This window comes from Tachypleus tridentatus, chromosome 7 (genome assembly GCF_004210375.1).
Source record: "Tachypleus tridentatus isolate NWPU-2018 chromosome 7, ASM421037v1, whole genome shotgun sequence".
NCBI lineage: Eukaryota > Metazoa > Arthropoda > Merostomata > Xiphosura > Limulidae > Tachypleus > Tachypleus tridentatus.
In genome coordinates, this window is record NC_134831.1 from 156,356,817 (window position 1) to 156,376,862 (window position 20,046).

At 33.0% G+C, this 20,046-nt stretch overlaps 1 protein-coding gene across 2 annotated transcripts; it reads left to right on the forward strand.

Annotated features, from left to right (window-relative positions):
* Window positions 1–854: 854 nt before the first annotated feature.
* Window positions 855–19,469, forward strand: LOC143258173 (apicoplast pyruvate carrier 1-like). Of its 2 annotated transcripts, XM_076517179.1 has the most exons (9): window positions 855–1,162; window positions 2,111–2,237; window positions 13,370–13,497; window positions 14,062–14,188; window positions 14,978–15,268; window positions 15,544–15,666; window positions 16,869–17,078; window positions 17,672–17,771; window positions 19,025–19,469. In XM_076517179.1, the coding sequence occupies exons 1-9, from the start codon at window positions 903–905 to the stop codon at window positions 19,066–19,068; spliced, it is 1,410 nt and encodes a 469-aa protein (XP_076373294.1). In that variant the 5' UTR covers window positions 855–902; the 3' UTR covers window positions 19,069–19,469. The 2 variants fall into 2 exon arrangements, with proteins under 2 accessions (XP_076373294.1, XP_076373295.1); XM_076517180.1 differs by lacking the exon at window positions 2,111–2,237 and having other exon boundaries at window positions 980–1,162.
* The last annotated feature ends 577 nt before the right edge of the window (window positions 19,470–20,046 follow it).

A 20,046-nucleotide genomic window follows, 5' to 3' on the forward strand; every position in this document is an offset into this window, starting at 1 on the left:
CAACTCTTGTGCTACTCTTTTACAAACGAATAGTCGGATTGACCGTCACATTATAATGCCCCCACGGTTGAAAGAGCAAGCGTGTTTGGTTTCACGGGGACTCCAACCTGTGATCTACAGATTAGAGTCGAGCACTCTAGCTACTGCCTTGGTCACATTGAACTTTTTTCTCTGTAGTTGTAATCTTTGTTCAAACTTCAATAATTAGCAACTGGACATTTCGATTACAAGCTATAAATCAAGAAAAAAACATTAATTAAGCACAAAGACGCTGAAAGTGAATAATCCTAGTTATTTTGATTTTGTTGTAATATAATTTAAACCAGAAGCATAATTTTGTGGACACCGTCTATAAATCGTTCCTGTGCTCTCCTCCACATTGTTTGCATGCTGTTTTATAGACATATTTTGAAGATTTGGTTTATGGAGGTACCGTCATCTATGAATTTATTCAACTTTAAATTATGTGAAATATACTAAATGCGCAATAACAGGGAGTGGAGGGATTGTGAATCCACCACTAGCTTGCCACTTGTTCCAAACTATCATCTAACGTAGTTTGTTTAGGATCGGACCAGCGATCTAAAACCAGTTAGATAACGGACAAACAGACAGACACACATATTTATTTGTGTTTTATATATGTTTAGGAGATATGTGAACGTGTTTATATAAATATTACTTGCAGCTTTTGAGATTCATAAGTTATTTTTTTACTTCTTTCTTCAAATTCATTATGAAATACCGAAATAATTGTGTAAATAATACAAAATACTTGTTAGACGCCAGCAACGTAATCGCTTGATCTAACTGATTTTCTGGATAATCATATATTTTGTTATTTTCCAGTGCACATTGAATAAATAACAGTCTAAACATATACATTCGGGTAACTTGAGAAAATGGATATTCGACCATATTTATCAGTCGGAAGCTGTTTCCTGATATATTCCTGTCTTGGTACAGTATTAACGTTTGGAAACCTCACCCCTTATTTAACTTCATACCTAAGACAACGAACTGACATAAACACAACATACGAAGATACTAGCTGGATATTTTATGCATATTACTGTTCGTGTTCCTTTCTTTACTTTGGAGGGAAGATAAGTCATGTAATTGGACGTCGATGGAGCATTATTATTGGTTCTTGTACGATCAGGTAAGATGATGATTTTATCACGTTAGTAATTAAAAACATCGAAATAATGGCAGTGTGTAATGAAAATCATGTATATGAATAATTATGACGTAAAATGATAATGTTCTTGTAGCAAAATAAGTAAAGAAACTGACATTTATGTTTGCAAAGTTTAACTACAATCGAGAAGTTCGTTAACTTTTTCGTAGCGAAAAACATACTTGTAGCTTTCATCGCCAGTCTATCAATAAACAATCAAGTTCCAAAGAAACGATGTGGAAAACATCTTTGAAATTTTCACTAGGAAGAAAAGTTTGACGAAATCTCTGTACTGTGATAACAATATTGCCCAACCAAAGAAAACAAAAACATTTTGGTGCGAGCACTGATTTAGAAACATTTAAAAACCCCAATGTTTGATTGCATTATTTTCGCACATACAAGATTGCTGGACAAAACAAAATCCGCTTGTCGTGATTATCGTTTAACTTAGAAGCAAAATGTGTAAACTACTAAAGAATACCCACATATTATGTCATAATGAACCTTCGAAACACGGTAGAGTTAAAAATTTATCAAAAACGAAACTTAAGTTAAATATCTTACTTGGTCTGTATTCAGTTTAAAACAGTTACCGAACTCATTAAGTAAAGCATCTGCCCTATATAGATTTCCATCGGCCAAAAGTGAGGCATATCTTTATGCTTGCAGATTTTTTTTTTCTCATGCAATGTTGAATATAAAGATAAATAATAATTATTAATAATCGAATTTTTACGAGCTGCATAATATTTAATCAAAGTTTTATTTTAATTTTCATAATACTCATGTGAAACATTTCTGTCAATAAACTCCGACGCTCATACTATGTATTCTTCAAAGAATTTAATTAAACTTGTAACTGAGGTATATCTGGATCCTTAAAGTTTTATATAAAACGTTTGCTCATTTGTAATATTTATTTGTTAGTTTTGGCATAACTGTGACGTACTGGAGTATACAACATAGTTTAGCAGCTACAGTTATCTCTTATGGAGTGGTTTATTCTTTTGGATATATCTTTTGCTACGCTCCCGTCTTAGTTACTCCTATAGAGGTAAGGACAATCCGATATTGAACACTTATTAATTAACCTAATATAAATAACAAAATATAAATGCAGTTTATCAGCTTAACGTTTATTTCCTATTTTCAGTTGCAAAATTGTCAAATATTCACAATTGTTGTTCCTACTTATCTCATGATATTATTATTAGCGACAGCGATATTATGTTTTGTCTGTTTGTTTTTTGAATTTCGCACAAAGCTACTCGAGAGCTATCTGTGCTAACCATCCCTAATTTAGCAGTGTAAGACTAGAGGGAAGGCAGCTAGTCATCACCACCCACCGCCAACTCTTGGGCTACTCTTTTACCAACGAATATTGGGATTGACCGTCACATTATAACGCCCCCACGGCTGGGAGGGCGAGTATGTTTGGTGCAACCGGGATTCGAACCCGCGACTCTCGGATTACGAGTCGAACGCCTTAACACACTTGGCCATGCCAGGCCTATGTTTTGTCTAAATATATCGTTTAGTTTTTGATGAATTCAGACTTATTAAAAATATGTTTGTTCATATCAATTGATAACCACCTGAGAGTAGATCTTACATTTTACTTGGAATAATCGATACATCCAAATTTATACTAACAATAGTTTTATTGTAGTGTATGATATCATCAATATTAAACCTAAATTTGTTCTTAAAATAGTCATCATATCCTGTAGGTGAGCTCCAAATAACGTTAAAGTGAACGTTTTTGATGAATGCTGTAAATGTTGTCCTGAGTATCATGGTATTACTGTTGGTTGATTTTGATCGTCAGTTATCAGAACTTTGGAGCGGTGAAACATTTTACTGACATTGTCATCAAGAGTAAATTCAATGAATTTCAAAAACTGTTAAATGCGATTTATTTTATCACGAAACATAGAATAATTACTTACAATCCCGTAAGCAGAATTAAAAGATATATTTAACCTTAAGTTTTTGAGCATTCAGAAATTTTGCAAAAATATCATGTTCCTTTATGACATACAATTATTTAAAAAGTAGCACTTTAGTAGTTAGTTTCCGGACTGTCAAACCGATGGTTAACAGTTTTGCGTTTCATTACCGAAAAATAATTGGTGCTCTGTACCTTGTGGCAGTGGGTATCTTATAATATCGATGAAAAATATCTCACTATCTGAACTGTTCAAGAGTTGTCGGTTGTTTCTGTTCTCTAACTGTTTTCCTTCTAGACCATCAGTTCCAAGTTATGGAGGACTAATGCAAATGGACTTTGTGAACATTTCTTCGAATATATGAAAGAAAAAAACATAAAGAATTACATTGTCGAATATAAGGTAAAGTAGCCAGTAATAAAAAACTACATTCTTATTCACACTTAACTTTAAATTTTCTGTTTGGTTGTGTGTTATTAACACACTTCTTTTACGTAAGTTTGTAAGTAATAAATGTACGATCCTGTGTCTTCTATGATAATATAGTATGAATTCAGTACGTAATTTAGCAAATATCTGTCGAATTTACCAATGAATGCAGATTATTATTTAATATTTCATACCCTCAGTACCAGTGCGAATACATAAGTTAAATATATTCAACAAACTTTGGCTGGCATGGCCAAGCGCGTTAAGGCGTGCGACTCGTAATCCGAGGGTCGCGGGTTCGCGTCGCGCCAAACATGCTCGCCCTCCCAGCCGTGGGGCGTTATAATGTGACGGTTAATCCCACCATTCGTTGATAAAAGAGTAGCCCAAGAGTTGGCGGTGGGTGGTGATGACTAGCTGCCTTCCCTCTAGTCTTACACTACTAAATTAGGGACGGCTCGGTGCAGTGGGCTAACAACCTACTCACTAAAACCTGTTGAAGAATCCGCAAGTGATTGCGGCCCTATGTTCCTTGATGGAATCGAGTGGTGAATGAATGAATTCAACAAACTTTACTATAATGCAGGAGCGTAGATTTTTACACCCGTTGGGGGGGGGGTGATTTTTTGCTACCACTTATGTAGACTGTTCAATTTGCAAATTGGTAATCTCTGATTACGTGAACCTGAAAGTTGTAAAGATGCAGTCACAGAGTAATCTTGTTGCCACGATACTTCAAGGTTTCCATGTAGGTTTGTATAAATGAGGTGTTGAGAAAAGTTTTCAAAATGTTAATAGAATAAAGACAAATGTGTCACAAATTAACTGCCACATGAATTAATTCCTGCACACTGAACAGTATAAAAGATGGCCATTATACTTGACAAGGTTACTAATAACTTTCATTTCATGAATTACGTTTTCAAATATTAATAAAATTAGTAATTACCCTTGATAAGTTTATATCTACTGAAAAACTGTTCATGTTGTTTGATAAAAATATTTGAAATGTCTTTGCGAACTCTTGAAAATTACACATCAATACAATGTAGCACATAATTATTCATACTTTTCATTGAAGTAAGATTCATTTAGTCCTCTGGTCTACATGTTCCCAAATGTAGGCTTCCTTTGTGATGATCTGTTTATGAATTCTTTCATAAGCTCTTCTATATTTATCTTGTCGACCTCATCTTTGTGAGTGTGACAAACTGCCACATGGTTGAGGCGGCACTGAGACATAGTCGACCTTAACCACGTCTTCAACCGTCTTAATGCAGAAAAGCTGCGTTCACATTCGCAGCTGGATACTGGACATACATGTACAAGCAAACTTTTCATGAGAAGAAACACTTCAATAAACATTTGCTGGCTTTCTTCATGCATTTTACAGTAAGCATCCTTCGCACCTTTCAGAGATACTGCTTTCGTTGTTCCTTTGAACATGGGCAACTGAAACTCGAACCGTTGTGCAGAGATTTTTGGATAGAAGTTTATAACCGAGTTGTCAATCTTGCCAGATGTGATCATGTTTTCAAGCGCCAGATATTGTCTCAAGTCATTGTTATCTGCATTGGATCAAATGGTCAAATGCTCTATGACTGTGTCCACAAATTCAAAATATTGGCCTCTGTAGTAATCTCGAGATGTTGCAGAATGGTGTGCTGAGCCATCACCTGTGATCCTTCTGGGGGGTCTGCGAATGCGTGGTAGTTCAACAGGCACCAGATCTAGGGAAGTTACCTTTTTCTCAGCTTTATCAAACATCTTGTTGTAATTTTCCTCTGTTCGCAATACTCGTAATTACTCAACTGTCATTGCAGATGCTTCAATCATGTCAGATACTGTCGCTGATTTTGCTTGGAATGCACGGTTTAGTTCCTCTAATGCTGCTAATGGATGCTGAGCCATCAACAACCCCAAAACTGTCTTTCCTTTGTCGAATCTGTCTAGCAGACTGTGTGCTTTCACTGCTACATCTGAATTTCCATTTGCTAATTCAGAAAAATAATCAACAATGTCACTGTAGTGATCATTAGCACATGTAATTGCAGATAGGCGACACAACCAGCGTGTTGGACACAGTGGGCGGATGTATTTAACTGGACCATTGTAACTGTCTGTCGATACAATATTTTCAAAGATTGTCTTGTATTTGCCTGACCTCTGAAGCAAGACACCAAGTTCATGTACCCACTTGATAGATTCTCGAACACATTCACAAGCTTCAACTGAAAGTTGCATTATTAAATTAGCCTTATGTGTTCCGCAGTGAAAAAACAAAGCTGACGGTTGCTTCTCTTTTATTTTTGCCTGGCATCCACTGTACGCACCACTCATGTTAGCGGCTCCATCATAAATTTGTGCTCTTAATCCTGACAGTGGTAAATTGAGTCTAGTTAGTACATCAATTATAGTCGAGGATATTGTTTCAACAGTTGTATTGGAAACACTGTACAAACCAAGAAATGTCTCATGGACATCAAGGTTCTCATCTACGTATCATACACATATTGCTTCCTGTTCGGCACCTGTAACATCAACCATTAATGTAAAGATTTTACTTTGCTGCACTCAGTGTGCTATATTCATCAGTATTTGATGGCTGAACATTTCCATTATTTCATTCTGAGCCTTGAGTGATGTGAATGGGGTTTTCTTTGACAAGTAGACGGTCAACTCAGGATCTTCCTCTTCCAGGAGCTTCATTAATTGCAGGAAGTTCCCCTCCGTATCAGTATATCCATGTAATGCTAAACCTTGACGCAGTAAGAAACGTAAACTTCTGAATATTTTGGCTAGACTTCTTTTGCATTCTTCCATGCTGCTTCTTTTTTCCATCATGTAGCTGGACAGTCACTGGAGTTACATCAAGTGAACATTCTGGAGATATAGCAAATCTGTGCTGAGAGGAGGATTGGTGTTCGTTAAATTTCTGTTTTGCCTTTTTCCAGTTTTTTCCACACCGGTGAATATGAAGGTATACTCCACTGGCGTCTCCAATTTCCTTGTATAAAGGTCTCTATTTTCCACCTTGGTACAATGAAAGCATATTACTTTTTGAGTCTGATTGTCGAAGTGCAGCCATGGGAACTCACCAAACAACTTGCCCTGGAAGTTGATATTTTGCTTTATGTCGCGGTATTGGTTGTGCGTGTGGATGATATGGCTTTCCACACTGTATCTGTGGAGTGTCAGATTTTTCATTACTGCACAAACTTGTTTCACAACTATCTTGTGGTTCATGATATGCAATAGTTGCACAAGCATTTTCAGACTCGTCCTCTGATGAACATGGTATTTCCTCTGTATGGCAAGTTTCTATTCCTTTGCTTGAGGTTGTTGGATTATATGCATCTGCACTGTCACTTGTAGTTCCAGTAACTGGCTGGCAGAACTGTCTAATATCGGAAAGTTTCAGACGCTTGCTTGTCATAATTGAAATCTGTTTCCCAGATGACTCAAAAGGCTAAAATACAGAGTTTATTGAAAAACTCTAACGTACAACAAACAAAGGTAGAACAGAATGAAAGTAGGACTGAACAATGTATTTAAGTCGAACTCGGGAAACCTCACAGTGACTACCGAGACAATTGACCGCCTGAGCATCGCTGAGACAATAATGTGTGCTAGTTACAACTCAAGTAATTACAAGTTTCTCGAAATATACTTAAACAATCACAAATATATTATATTCCTGTTAAAGCTCATCAAATGGCAAATACGTTGTGATATAATGTCTATAAGCACGTCTATTAAATAAAAACAACTAAACAAAAACTAGCAATACAATTCGAGTAGAGGCTTCAGGCCGTTGAAATTACTCCTTTTGTGTTCTAATTATACAAGAAAATACAATATTTTTACTATCTATGATAAGAGAATATATTTTTCTTTTACCATAAAGCACCAGCACTTGATTAGAGGGCGGTGATAATCTGAAAATTCATGGATTAATGAGGGCCACAAACACAGGTCTAATGTGCCTTGTTGTAAAATTGAGGCTCAGGCTAAAGGGAGCGGAGGGGGGTGATGTAGGGCGCGTCTGGAACCGAGCGGCCCGATCCTGTCGTTAACTGTACACTAAACGTACACTATGGTCAGCGGATTCGGCAGCTAAGGAGAGTAAGGCGTTCGACAATAAAACCGGCTAGACATGCATAAGAACAAATGGCGTAGGAAAACTGCACAATATACACATAAGATTGATGCAACTACAAGCTACAAATGGCCTGCCAGATCTAGATCAGAGGAGTTTACGCTTGGGAGTAATATTTTCGAATTTCATGCTCTGTTCAATCTGTTGTGATGAAAATTTTACTTAATCTTACACTACGTACAAAACGCAGGTAGATTCTGTGATAGTGCTTGCAAGCCTTGCATGTACACTTAGGCTTACTGACTGGTACCTACGAACTATCGCTTAGATCGGAAAGCTTAGAAGCACGTCTATGTTAAAGATGTACATTTCGGCTACTGAAAAAGCCTACACCTAGGCCTAATTATGTAATTCGATTGGTAAGAACACGAAAATCACAAGAACAAACACAATTTGTTGGCCTGTGATGCAATAAAACAATTCAATAGACCAAACTATAGAGGGGATGATTGTATGCACCATACCGACACCTAAAATGAAGGGGGATGTATCCCATTCATCCCCCAGGATCTACGCCCCTGCTATCATGCTATTATTAATACCCCTGATGTAAATAGAAATTTCAAATATCGAAACAGTGACTCCTGCTACAATTCACTAATAATAAGGATACATAGTATATTTATAAAAACCTTTATTTTTTCCCATCCAGTCACAGTTGAAATACTTACTCTTTTCCCAACCTTTGCCTCATGACTTTCATAGCTAATTATTTATGTGAAACATTATAAAAAAAAATGTTTTAAAAATTACACTACATCAAGTCCACACAAGTTTCGGTCTTCCTGAAAAAAGCATCACATTCTCAACAAATATAAGTTTCTTATGGTAAGATTTTTCTTTTGTGGTGAAACAATGTTGGCTCTTTTCTATCATTTGATTCTTCACTATATGATTCTTAAAGTTTCTATTATCAGACTTTTTATGGCAACTCGTAACACCCCCTTTATTTAAAAACGGTTGTAGCTTTAGAAACTCTCCACGCCTCAGGAATGTGCCTATTGTCTATTGACACATAACAGAGTGAGATATACATATGCCGTTTGTACCTTCCTTTAAAACTTGATTCTGGTATTTTATTTTTATATTCTTAATATGTCTACTTATCACCAAGTGATAAGTGTCTTTATAGTTTAGGTACATTTCAGTATTTCCTTCAGATTGTTCAGAGTCAGGAATATTAAAAATACATTATTGTAAAAACAGTATAAAATACATTTTTAATTTTATTTAATATTTTAATTTTATGCCCTAAATCTCATATTTTCAATCTTGTCTTGCTCTATTTACAGTAACAATTTGTTTATTCATAGTTGAAATAAGCTTCCTTAGTATACGCTTAGTTTAATCTATCTTGATTAATATGCTCAAGTGTTCCCGCCACAATACTGGTAACACGCCTATCTCTATAATATAATTCACCCTTAACCAGAAAATTCTTCCATAGGTGTCGTTGTCCTAAACTATATCCAACAAACTTTCAATGAAGCCTTGTATCCTGCTAAGTTATTCATTTTTGCATCTAACCTGAGAGATCACTTCCGAAACTGTTACAAATCTATTTCTATCTTCAAACCTCAACTTTTGATCTAAAATTTCCAACATTATTCGCTCGTAGATGTACAAAAAAATTAATCTGTAAACACGCTCTCTGACGCCATATACTCCAGAAACTGGCACGTAGATCTAGTCGTGGTCTTTCTACGCTCCTATGCTAAAAATAATTTAAAAATATCAGTTTCTTAATGAGACCCAATTGCGTAAATCTCTTGCTTATCTCACTTTTGTTCACAAGCATCCAAAGCTATAAACGTTTTAACGCATAACATCTCAACATTGAATAAATCTATCTATAAATTTAATATTTTTGCTGCTTGTAAGCTTCATTCCCAACATTCCCCGAAGCAACCTTCACAATAACTATAATCAGTTTCCGTCTTGTAGCAACTTTGTCTTCAAGTTGACTCCAACTTATCTTTAAATAAGCAAGCTATGCCCGCGGCATATCAAATATTTTATCATTCTGCAGACATACCACTGTGCCACTGGAATAGGGGAGTAGAACAGTAAGTTAAGCCTAATGATCTATCCTTGAGGCTGATAGAAAAGGACACAGTTTTCCTCATATGTTGATGCAAGATCGTCGTAAGAACAAGTCTTAACTCTTTGATGAGTAAACAAGAGCATTTGTTTTTCAGATTCTCGTCATTCGTTGGTAAAAGAGTAACCCAAGAGTTGGCAGTGGGTGGTGATGACTACTTACCTTCCCTGAAGTTTTATACTGATAAATTAGGGACGGCTAATGCAGATAACCCTCGTTCAGCTATGTTCCATATTAAAAACAAACAAACTCTTTATTCATTCTACCTCTAATTACAGACATTACGTAAACATGTGGTGGTTAAATATAGAGAACCACACACACAAATGTATCTTATCAAGCCTCACTCCTTTCAAAGGTAAGGTTTAATAGTGTACTTTTGTCTTTTGAGAGAAAAGTAAGTGGAATAACTACAGTCCTATATGCAAAAATAGAAGCTTTTCAGGCCAGTATTATAGTTAATAACCAACTCCATACTTTACATCTAGCTATATGTGAACAAATATATTTCACATAAATTCGAATTTTCCGTTTCGATTATATTGTATAAGAACATATTTACATTTCCTAGGGCTTAAAACAGGATAAATTACAAACATAAATAAAATACAAACATACTGTTTATGTAGTTAACAGATTTAGTGTATACGGATTTTCTCAAAGCATTTGACAAGGTGCTACACAAAAGACTTGTAAAAATTATTTCTAAAGATATGGAAGATAAGATAGCTGATTGGCTGAAACAGTGTATAGATGAAAAACAGATTTTTTTATTAATAAAGTTCAGTCATACTGGATTAATGTCACAAGTATGGTACCTCAAAACTCATTCTTGGTATCTTTGCTATTTTTATTTACAAAGATTAAGAAAGGTTAAGAAAGATTAAATAATATACTTAAATTATTCAATTATGTTAAGTTATCTTGTGTTGCAAATTATGAAGAGGATGTTTCTGCTTTACAAAGATATTTAGATCATTTATTGAGTCAGGTGAATAAATAACATGTGCAAGATAAAGCATGTGGGTTATCGTAATTTGAATAGAAATAATCTCAAAACTCTCATTTGCTTTCTGGACATCCATATTCACCAAATTTAGATCCTTGTTCTTATCGACACAAGCAGTAGCCTTTAAAAGAATGCCAAAAGATTTATAAAGAAAGATTTTCCCTCACTGAAAGCAGATGATTATCCAAATAATTCTTTACAATATTAAATGACTTTGCAACGCATCTTCTATTAGACTTTCCAAAAATTTTCTTACAACCGATGTAAGATTAATATACCTATAATTTCTAGGTGGTAATATGGTATAACTCATAACTCAATGCTTGATCTCAATGCTCTGATATCATAACGTTAACTTTAAAGTACAAAGTTTTTCGAATAATTTAACACAACAAAATGATTTGCAAAGATATAGATTGCTATTTAAGCATATTCACCATACTTTGTAAATGTTACTTGATGCTTTGTTTACTTATCAAAATAAATACGATAAATATGGCCGCCGAACCCTGTGTATAAAGTAATGTTTGATATGAATATGATTGAAATAATAAAAGCAAAAAATGTGTGATGCAAACTAATCTCATTAAAATAATTACGCTCTGCTTTACTAATACTTATTTTCTATATCTATTCCTAATTTTACAGTTTTAGAGTTCAAAAATATTATCTTTTACAGTTGAAAGTGAACAGGAATCTAGTTTGTTATTAACTGATACTTTGGTATATAACTGACATGATTATTGTGAAGTAAGTATATATCTTAAACCAGCATTTCAACATTCTGTTATGCCATTTTAGGAGTTTTGATCCAATAATAGTCTTGTTTCTTTGTTTGTAGTTACGCACAAAGTCCCACAATGGGCTATCTGTAGTCTGCCCGCGATGAGTGTCGAAACCCGGTTTCTGGCGTTTTAAGTCCGCACACAAACACACCGCTGTGCCACTGGAGGGGCCACGGATATTTCAAAGAAATACAGTTGAACAACTTGTCAATTGTGCTTAAAGGAATATAATTAGTTATTTTATGTCACATGATAAAACAAATCGCATTAAACCGTTTTTGAAATTTTATGACTTCGATAGTAGTTTCATTTACAGAAATATCAGCGAAATGTTAAATTTGTTCACTTTTCCTAAAGTTCAAAAGTTTGCTGTACCAAAGTAACCAGTTCTAGTAGTATTAAAATGTTTAGAAGAACCTTCACAACAATGAAAGAAGTTAGATTTAACCCTAGATATAAATATCTGTAGGCTGAAATCTGATTAAAATTTAAATCTAGCGCAAAAATTAATTTCAGTTATAAATATGTTCGTCATCCATATATATATACGCATATCCCTCGTGTTCAGATGAATATATAAATTCTCTCACATGACTCGTAAAAGAAAGAACAGGTATCGAGCGCATTTGATCACACATTGCGCATTTTAAGAAAATATAAGATTGCCAACTCTAATGATATTGTTGTCACAGTTTCATTCTCCTGCTGAAAATAAAATAGAAATAAAATTTTCTTAGTATATTTTAAAACAAAGTCGCTTCTATTTTTATATACATTGCGAACCGTGGTGTCTGTTCGAGCATTAATCTTTCTCCCGTTTGAAAAGCTATGCAAGTTAGTAAAGCTCAAAGTTCACTTCTGAAATGACGAAAGAACAGGCGTGAATAATGTTTATGACACATTTTTTGTTGCAAGCACGATATTCTGTAATAAATTGTTGAGAATTAATGACACTAGCATTCACATTTCAAAATGAGACGTAATTTAAATTACAAAAATGTAGATCGACAGCATGTTATTGTTGAACGAAATGCTCAAGAGTTACTTTCCGCGGTATGCAGTATAAAGCTTTGATTCTGAGCAAATCCAAGCGTACGACGAAATTAATCGTTTTAAAGTCCATGAAATAATTTAAATTGATAGATTAACTTGGGAGAGGAGAGTCCTTTTGCTAAATTAATTTAAATATTTTCCGTCGCTTAGGACAGGTATTTTTGTTTGTAAAATGATTTTAAAAAATTGTGTATAAAAACAGAAGATTATAAAGGTGATAAGTAAAATCTACTGATTGATTTACCGGTCCACATAATTTTGGTTACAATTTCAAATCAAAAGCAAGGGGTAAAACTTAAAAAAAAAAATTGTCTAGTGCATATTATATTGTAGAGTGTGTGTGTTTTCTAACAGCAAAGCCACAATGGGCTATCTGCTGAGGCGACCGAGAGGAATCGAACCCCTGATTTTAGCCTTGTAAATCCAAAAACTTACCGCTCTGCAAGGGTGGACTTATTGTAGAAAACATTCTAGTTTATTATTATTTTTGCAATTTTTGTTCAGTGTGATATGTTGAATACGTTTGTCACTAAAATTATTGACTTTTACAAGTATTAGTGTTGTTTTCAAACTTCTGGAAATATACAATAGCTATTTTTAAAATTCGGCTTTACTTTCCCCTCATTGAGAATGTATTTTGAAAAGCCAAGTTACGAAATACATTGCATTGTTATTAACTAATAATATTTTACCGTTAATAGTGGTTTCCCAACAAGAAAGGCCTTGTTACAGGGGTAGTAGCTTCAGGGTTTGCCTTATGTCCTTTCTTCATGAATATTGTACAGACATTTTTTGTGAATCCCAATAACCTTCAGCCTGCTTCTGATGGGTAAGTTACAAATTTCGTTGCGTTATTTTTCTATCAAAAATGAAATACTAAATAGAAGTAAGTTATAAAATAAATTTATATGATGTCCATGCTTTGCACAATACAGTTTTTGAGAAAAATGAACTTTATCCTTGATTTTCTTCTCAAAACAACAATAATATTTTACCTCCTCATGATCTTGTTTCATACAAGGGTTTAATGATGATAAGTTGAATTTTTTTTTAAATAAAATGTTTAAGTTTTATATTTTTAAATAATATTTCACAACAAAGAGCGTCTTTGAAGATTATAAATTACGTTTAAAACTTATATGTCTTTTGTACTAAAATATGAAGCTTTAATATGACAAATTGTATATGTTTCAAGTGTCTATTTAACATTCCATTTCAAGCGTGGATGTTGTTTCCTTCATATTTCAAAATGTTCCCTGAGGGTGGGGGAGTGTTACAGCTACTATTTACTCGTGTGTACTTTCAGCTTAAAGTCTCGAAAGGATTGCGTGCGGTACAATTTTGTGAACAACTTTATTATAAATTAACAAAGTATTTTCTGATATTCCTCCAGATTCTTTTATAACCCTGAAATTCTCGAAAACGTGCCTTATTTGTTTCTGGTGATGGGAGGTGTCGTTGCTAGTGTTCTACTGATTGGCCAACTTCTTTACCAAGAATCACCAGATGTATCAAATCAGGTTAAATACTTTTATTTTAATGTTATCTTATTAATAGCTTACCATATTAAATTCTTTATGATTCGCTAAAGAAGTGCGAGAGTCCCTTCGGTCGACTCAAGATTCAGTTGAGTCTGGACAACAACTTGATACTTGAACATATGTTGAAGTTGACTTCATGTAAATGTGAGGAATAATTAATTTACAACAAGACATATAGAACTTGTCAAGATAAAAAATAATTTATTAATGTGATATATTAAAGGAACACGTCAATAAATTTGAGCTTTATCAATAAATTTCTACTCTAATACAAACCAGTTAGAAAAAACAAAGAAACTAATTGATGAATAAAAAAGTAAAATATTTGAAATTCGTTTGCATACCATTTCCATTCAGTGTATATATATTATAGAATAAAGTTTTATACGAAATATGCTTTAAATATTACGAGTTTTAACTACTTTGTTATTTACAATTTCTTATTCCAGATACTTAGTGATATTGTTTATAATTGAATTTAAATCTTGACAAACCAAAACAAATAAGTTTAAAACTATGGAGATAAATATTTTCTTATAAATAAAATACTCATGAGATTCTTTAGTTTTCTAGTATAATAAATTAGCTTAAGTATAAATGCTAACAGTGTTATTGAGTTGAATAGAAAACAGCTATTCTTAACATAAAATTACTAAATCAGTTTACATTCAATATATACTTTGTCAAATAATGAACAAAACCATCTAAGGATAGTTATGTTACTTCAATTATTTTAAAACAGTTAACAGTATCCATTTTTTAACAAAGGAAGAACAACCATGCAATGAAACAATTGACATGGACGAAACGTTAAGAAAGTCGTGTCGTGGGGAAGAATTTAATGAATTAGTTACAAATGAACTGGGGTTAGCATCAACAAGTCTTGAAGAACTATCTGCAATACCGAAAGAAGATTCAGCCAATATCGAACTGAATACTGGTGAAAATGAGCTGTGTGTGCCACCAAAAGAAGCCATAAAAAAGAAAGAATTTTATCTTCTGTCAGTAACTTGTATTTGTTCCTTTGTCCCGTTCTTATTTGCGAATGCTTTTTATAAGGTAATTAAAGGTATTTTCTTTTCGAATTACGATATATGATTTTAAGATTGTTCTAAAGTTGTTAGTAAGGTAAATTTTAGATTACAGCGCAACAGTTTTCGTTAAACAAGCTTTATGTTATTCTTCTCTTGAATCATGTTAATACACATAATTAGACCAACACTTCATATATCTAAATACTCATTGTTGTGTTTGGACATTATTGATACACTCTTAACACCTTGGTAAAGAACGTTTTCCTATACTTGAATAATATAAACCTTTTGTTTTGTTAGACATATGGACAGACGTTTATACAAGATGACAAATTTCTGTCCATCACTGGTTCTGTAGGTGGTGTTCTCCATACTGTCAGTCGAGTGCTTGTGGGTTTTATACAAGATAAAATATCTTACAAGGTAAGAATTTGTAAAATGAAGCGCATATGACGTTCTTGAGGATTTTTATCATTATATTTGTCCCTGTTTTGTTCCTGCATACAACCGGTAAAAACAAACATAATTTGTTTTAATCATAAAATGATTTCTTGAAGCGTGAATATCTGCGGAAATTGACATATATAATGTATTTTAAGTATATTTTAAAAGGATTTCGTTCTATTTTTCCGTAATGTACAATCACCTTTGAAATATTAAGAATTTCTAAAATTATGATTATTTAAAACATTTTAGTCTTTATGTTTAAAAAAAATAAAACGATTCACGAAGTTGGTGTAGCAACACCATAATGATTACGCTTAATTGTTCACTATAATTCTGTTTTTGATGTTGAAACTAAACTTAATGTCGGATTCCACAACTAGACTTTGAAAACATATATTTACAAACAAAAGAAGGGAAAACTGTTGTTGGAGTTTTAGAAAAAAAAAATTAGATTGTGTTAATAAATGTTCAAAATTTGAAGCCAAAATTTGAATTTTATAGGACACTTCTGTCACTGAACCAGAAAGAAAGAATAACTTATGTTGCTCCTAATTTAGATTCAGCAACTTTTCCTTATCAAATATGTACATAATCGAGTTAAATTATAATTATTAACGAATACTTTTCCGAATCTCTGTAATGTGGCGTAAAATAGGCCAGTTATAACAGTGTTTATTTACTTTACAAACTCCTGAAATTTAAAAATTCACAATCAGACTGTATTTGTAAAAAAAAAATCACGGTAGTGATCCCTAATTTAGCAGTGTAAGTCTAGAGGGAAAGCAGCTAGTCATCACCACCCACCGCCAACTCGTGGGCTACTCTTTTATCAACTAATAGTGGGATTTGAGCGTACCATTATAACGCCACCATGGCTAAAAGTACGAGCATGTTTGATGTGACGGGGTTTCAAATTCGAAACCCTCGGATTACGAGTCGAGTGTCTTAACCACCTGGACATGCCGGGCCTGTGTACAGAACTGACTTATTCCAAAGATGTTTTGTTGCACTAACTAGAAAATTACCAATTGTTATGATACAATTTTCTTCAATAAATAATGTTACACATAGTTACGATAAACTAATGCGTATTTATACTATAAATTTATTTCAATGTCAAAACCTACGAAATTTTTCAAATCTAACTTAACTTCATCAATATTTTCATAATTTCGTAGTTAACAAGTCTACTGCTGTTGGGAATGCAGACAGTATTATTGTTCACGCTTGTGGTGACACCTCACGGAGGAAAAGTGATGTTTTTCATCTGGATTTGTGGGCTTTTCATTACATTTCCTTTTACTTTTGTCTGTATTCCGGCTATTGTTGCTGAAGTGTTTGGAACGAAACATGCTCCAGAGATTTATGGATTGAGTTTTATTTCTTCAGTAAGTAAAAACTGAACATGACTGACACGTTTAGCAAAAAAAATATATATATATAAAAATCTTAAATAATTATATTCTAAAGACGGCTGGTATGGGTATCAAAACTTTTATTAAAATAAAGTACAGAACAACGTTTTTTCCACCTTCTTACGTCATCTTGATGTTTGCAAATCATTTCATTCATTATTAATCATATGAAACTTAATACAATATTTCTCCAGCCGAGAGTTTTGTTAGAGAAAAAATTAAATATTTATGAATATATTTCTCTTAAGAATATTTCATTAATTAGAAAGCTTCCCGAATAGTCGTAACTCTTTCACTGTGCTGGTTAAAAGCATTTCCTTATATAAAGCACTGTCTTTGGAAATTTGAATTTTCTATTAGGATGAAGACAGGTTATTATTGTGTTCAGAATTATCATAATTTGCCAGATTAAAGTTTCCGTCATGTAAAGGAATATTAAACATGTAAGTTTTTGGCATGGCAGTGAAAAAATAAAAAGTTAAGCAATTTGTTTGTTATAGAAAAAAATTGAAATGAAGTCGTAAATACGTACAGTAACCGTACGAGTTTTAACTATTTTCTTTCAGACAGCTTCTGCTTTTCTCTGGCCTATGATTCTCCGTTATTTTATTACTTCTTCAGGATGGTTTGGTACGTTTTGCGTGATGGCGACTTTTTCATTCACAGGTATGTTACGCTATAATCAACATTTTGTATTGCAGGAGTAATATACGTTTGTTATTCTTGCGTTTCAAAATTTGTTTATTTCGTTTTTTCACTTGTTCATTTGTTTTATTTGTTTGATTTTTATATAAAGATAATATTAAAACGTCACCTTATATTACAACCATACTGTACAATTAGTGGATGATCTTTATTAATGATACTCTTGTGACTTGTTAACGAAACTTTACTAGGATGTAATGCAAATAAATATAATTCTAGCACATTCAGTATTTTAAACTAGAAAGAAATGACCTTGAAACACCAAAATTTATTATCTATCTTTAATTGAACATTCAATGTTTCGATTTACAGCTTCTTAAGGACCGTTCCATTAAAACGGAAAAAGAACTTTGAAATATCCAATTCAAGATAGCTTATAAATTTTGGTGTTTTAAGGTCATTTATTACTAGCGTTAAAATGCGTTTTATACACCAACTGGCATTACAGAAACTGAAAAAAAAAATGACTTTCAGTATTTTACTCGAAACAGAGAAAGTTAAGAAAGATTTATTCAAAAATGAGAAATATAATAATAAATGTCTGATTTACCAACCATTTGAATTAATTTGCTCTCTCAGTATTTACACTTACAAAACCTGTGACATTCAGTAGTAAGAACAACATTTATTTATTTTACTAAAAGTATGTAAAACTTCAAGATGTATATCTAGTTATCTAACTTCTAAAAAAGTATTAACTGGAGACATTAAAGTTTCAGAAACTTGTCAAAATTGGTTTCTGTACTAAAAAGCATCTCTTGCACTATACAGCAATAGCTTTCAGGCATATAGCCAACCATACTTTATCAATACTGATCAGAGAGAAAAAAACAAACAAACGAGCCAATAGCATCATATGGTCTCCTGCTGAAATAGCGGTAAGTCTGTGGATTTATGACGCTAAAATAATGGGTTCGATTCCCATCGATAGACACAGCAGATTGGCTGATGTGGCTTGACCATAAGCAAAACTCACACAACATCTGCATAAGAATATTGTTTGAATTAGAGCCAAGTAAAAAAAAAACTGATTATCACTCTTATTACGCATCTTCAGCTAAAAGTGTGAAACATATTTGGCAGCATTGTGGACTATAGTGTTTTTAATATGATATTGGAATCTTGTTGGTGGCGTATTTAACTTTTTATAACGTATAGCTGATTTGTGTTATTATATCAAAATAAGGTATCCTGTTGTTTCCTTTCTTTAACAGGTGTATTCATGGCTATACTCTTTCCTGAAACCCACCGCGCATAACCATAAAATATTTCCGATGTAGGTTAAAAGCATTGTCGTTGCAGAACTGTTGAAGTTCAGAAATTAACTTGCCAGAAATTCTCGTCGGTTAGATGTTTTTACCACTGAAGAACTAATTTCTGTACCTCTCAAAACATAGAAAGCCAAACATTATTACATATCTCACGAAAATAAATTGGACGTGAATATCTTACACGGTGTTATTGTTTTTCTAATAGAAAATTGAATGTTTGGAAAGAATGAATATTACCTTTGTATGAAAAAAACCGAAAAGTAAGTTATACTTTTGGCAATAATGATTGAAATATGAGAAAATATGTTACAAGTTAAAAGTTATTATATTTCCTCTTTAAATTCAATGAAAATCTGAATCAAAATAATGATCATTGTTTGTTCTGATAATTGTGATAATAAACTGATTTATTTTTCACTTAATTGGGGCAGAAAATAAATATTTTATCTGTTCTCAATATTTTATTGACTACTTGCAATAATACACCAGTTACTCACCACATTAGAAATTTTCTTACCTTGCGTTTGCTTAACGTTATGTAAAATTTTTGAAAGTGAAACCAGTTGTGTTTGGTAAAGACAAAGCATTTTTTTTATATTTAAATTTATTTGCACTTTGCCTTAGATGGTTGGAAATTTACATATATTAAAATACAAAGAACCTTTAGATCACGAGTGTGATAATTAATTATTCTGTGTTGTATTTAAAAAAACATGACATCATCCTGTTGTTACGAAATGATACGAGTAAACATGTAGAGTGATTGAGACTGTTCTCATTCTCATAGTGTCTTAGATAGTCTGTATAGAGTAAAAGTTATTAAATTAAACAATATTTATTGAATCTAAAGACTTGAGACAGTGTCATTTTAAATTTATTTTATACTACTAAACGTTCATTTTATCGATATTTCTTTAACTAGTGAAACCGCGGGCCCATGGTCCACATTTACGAGGTTTCCATAA

Bases quoted from the DNA above. Each gene is read 5' to 3' on its own strand.
- LOC143258173 (XM_076517179.1), top strand. From the start codon at position 903: ATGGATATTCGACCATATTTATCAGTCGGAAGCTGTTTCCTGATATAT. The intron at 13,498-14,061 runs GTAAGTTACAAA...ATATTCCTCCAG, and splicing joins CTTCAGCCTGCTTCTGATGG to ATTCTTTTATAACCCTGAAA. The intron at 15,667-16,868 runs GTAAGAATTTGT...ATAATTTCGTAG, and splicing joins AAGATAAAATATCTTACAAG to TTAACAAGTCTACTGCTGTT.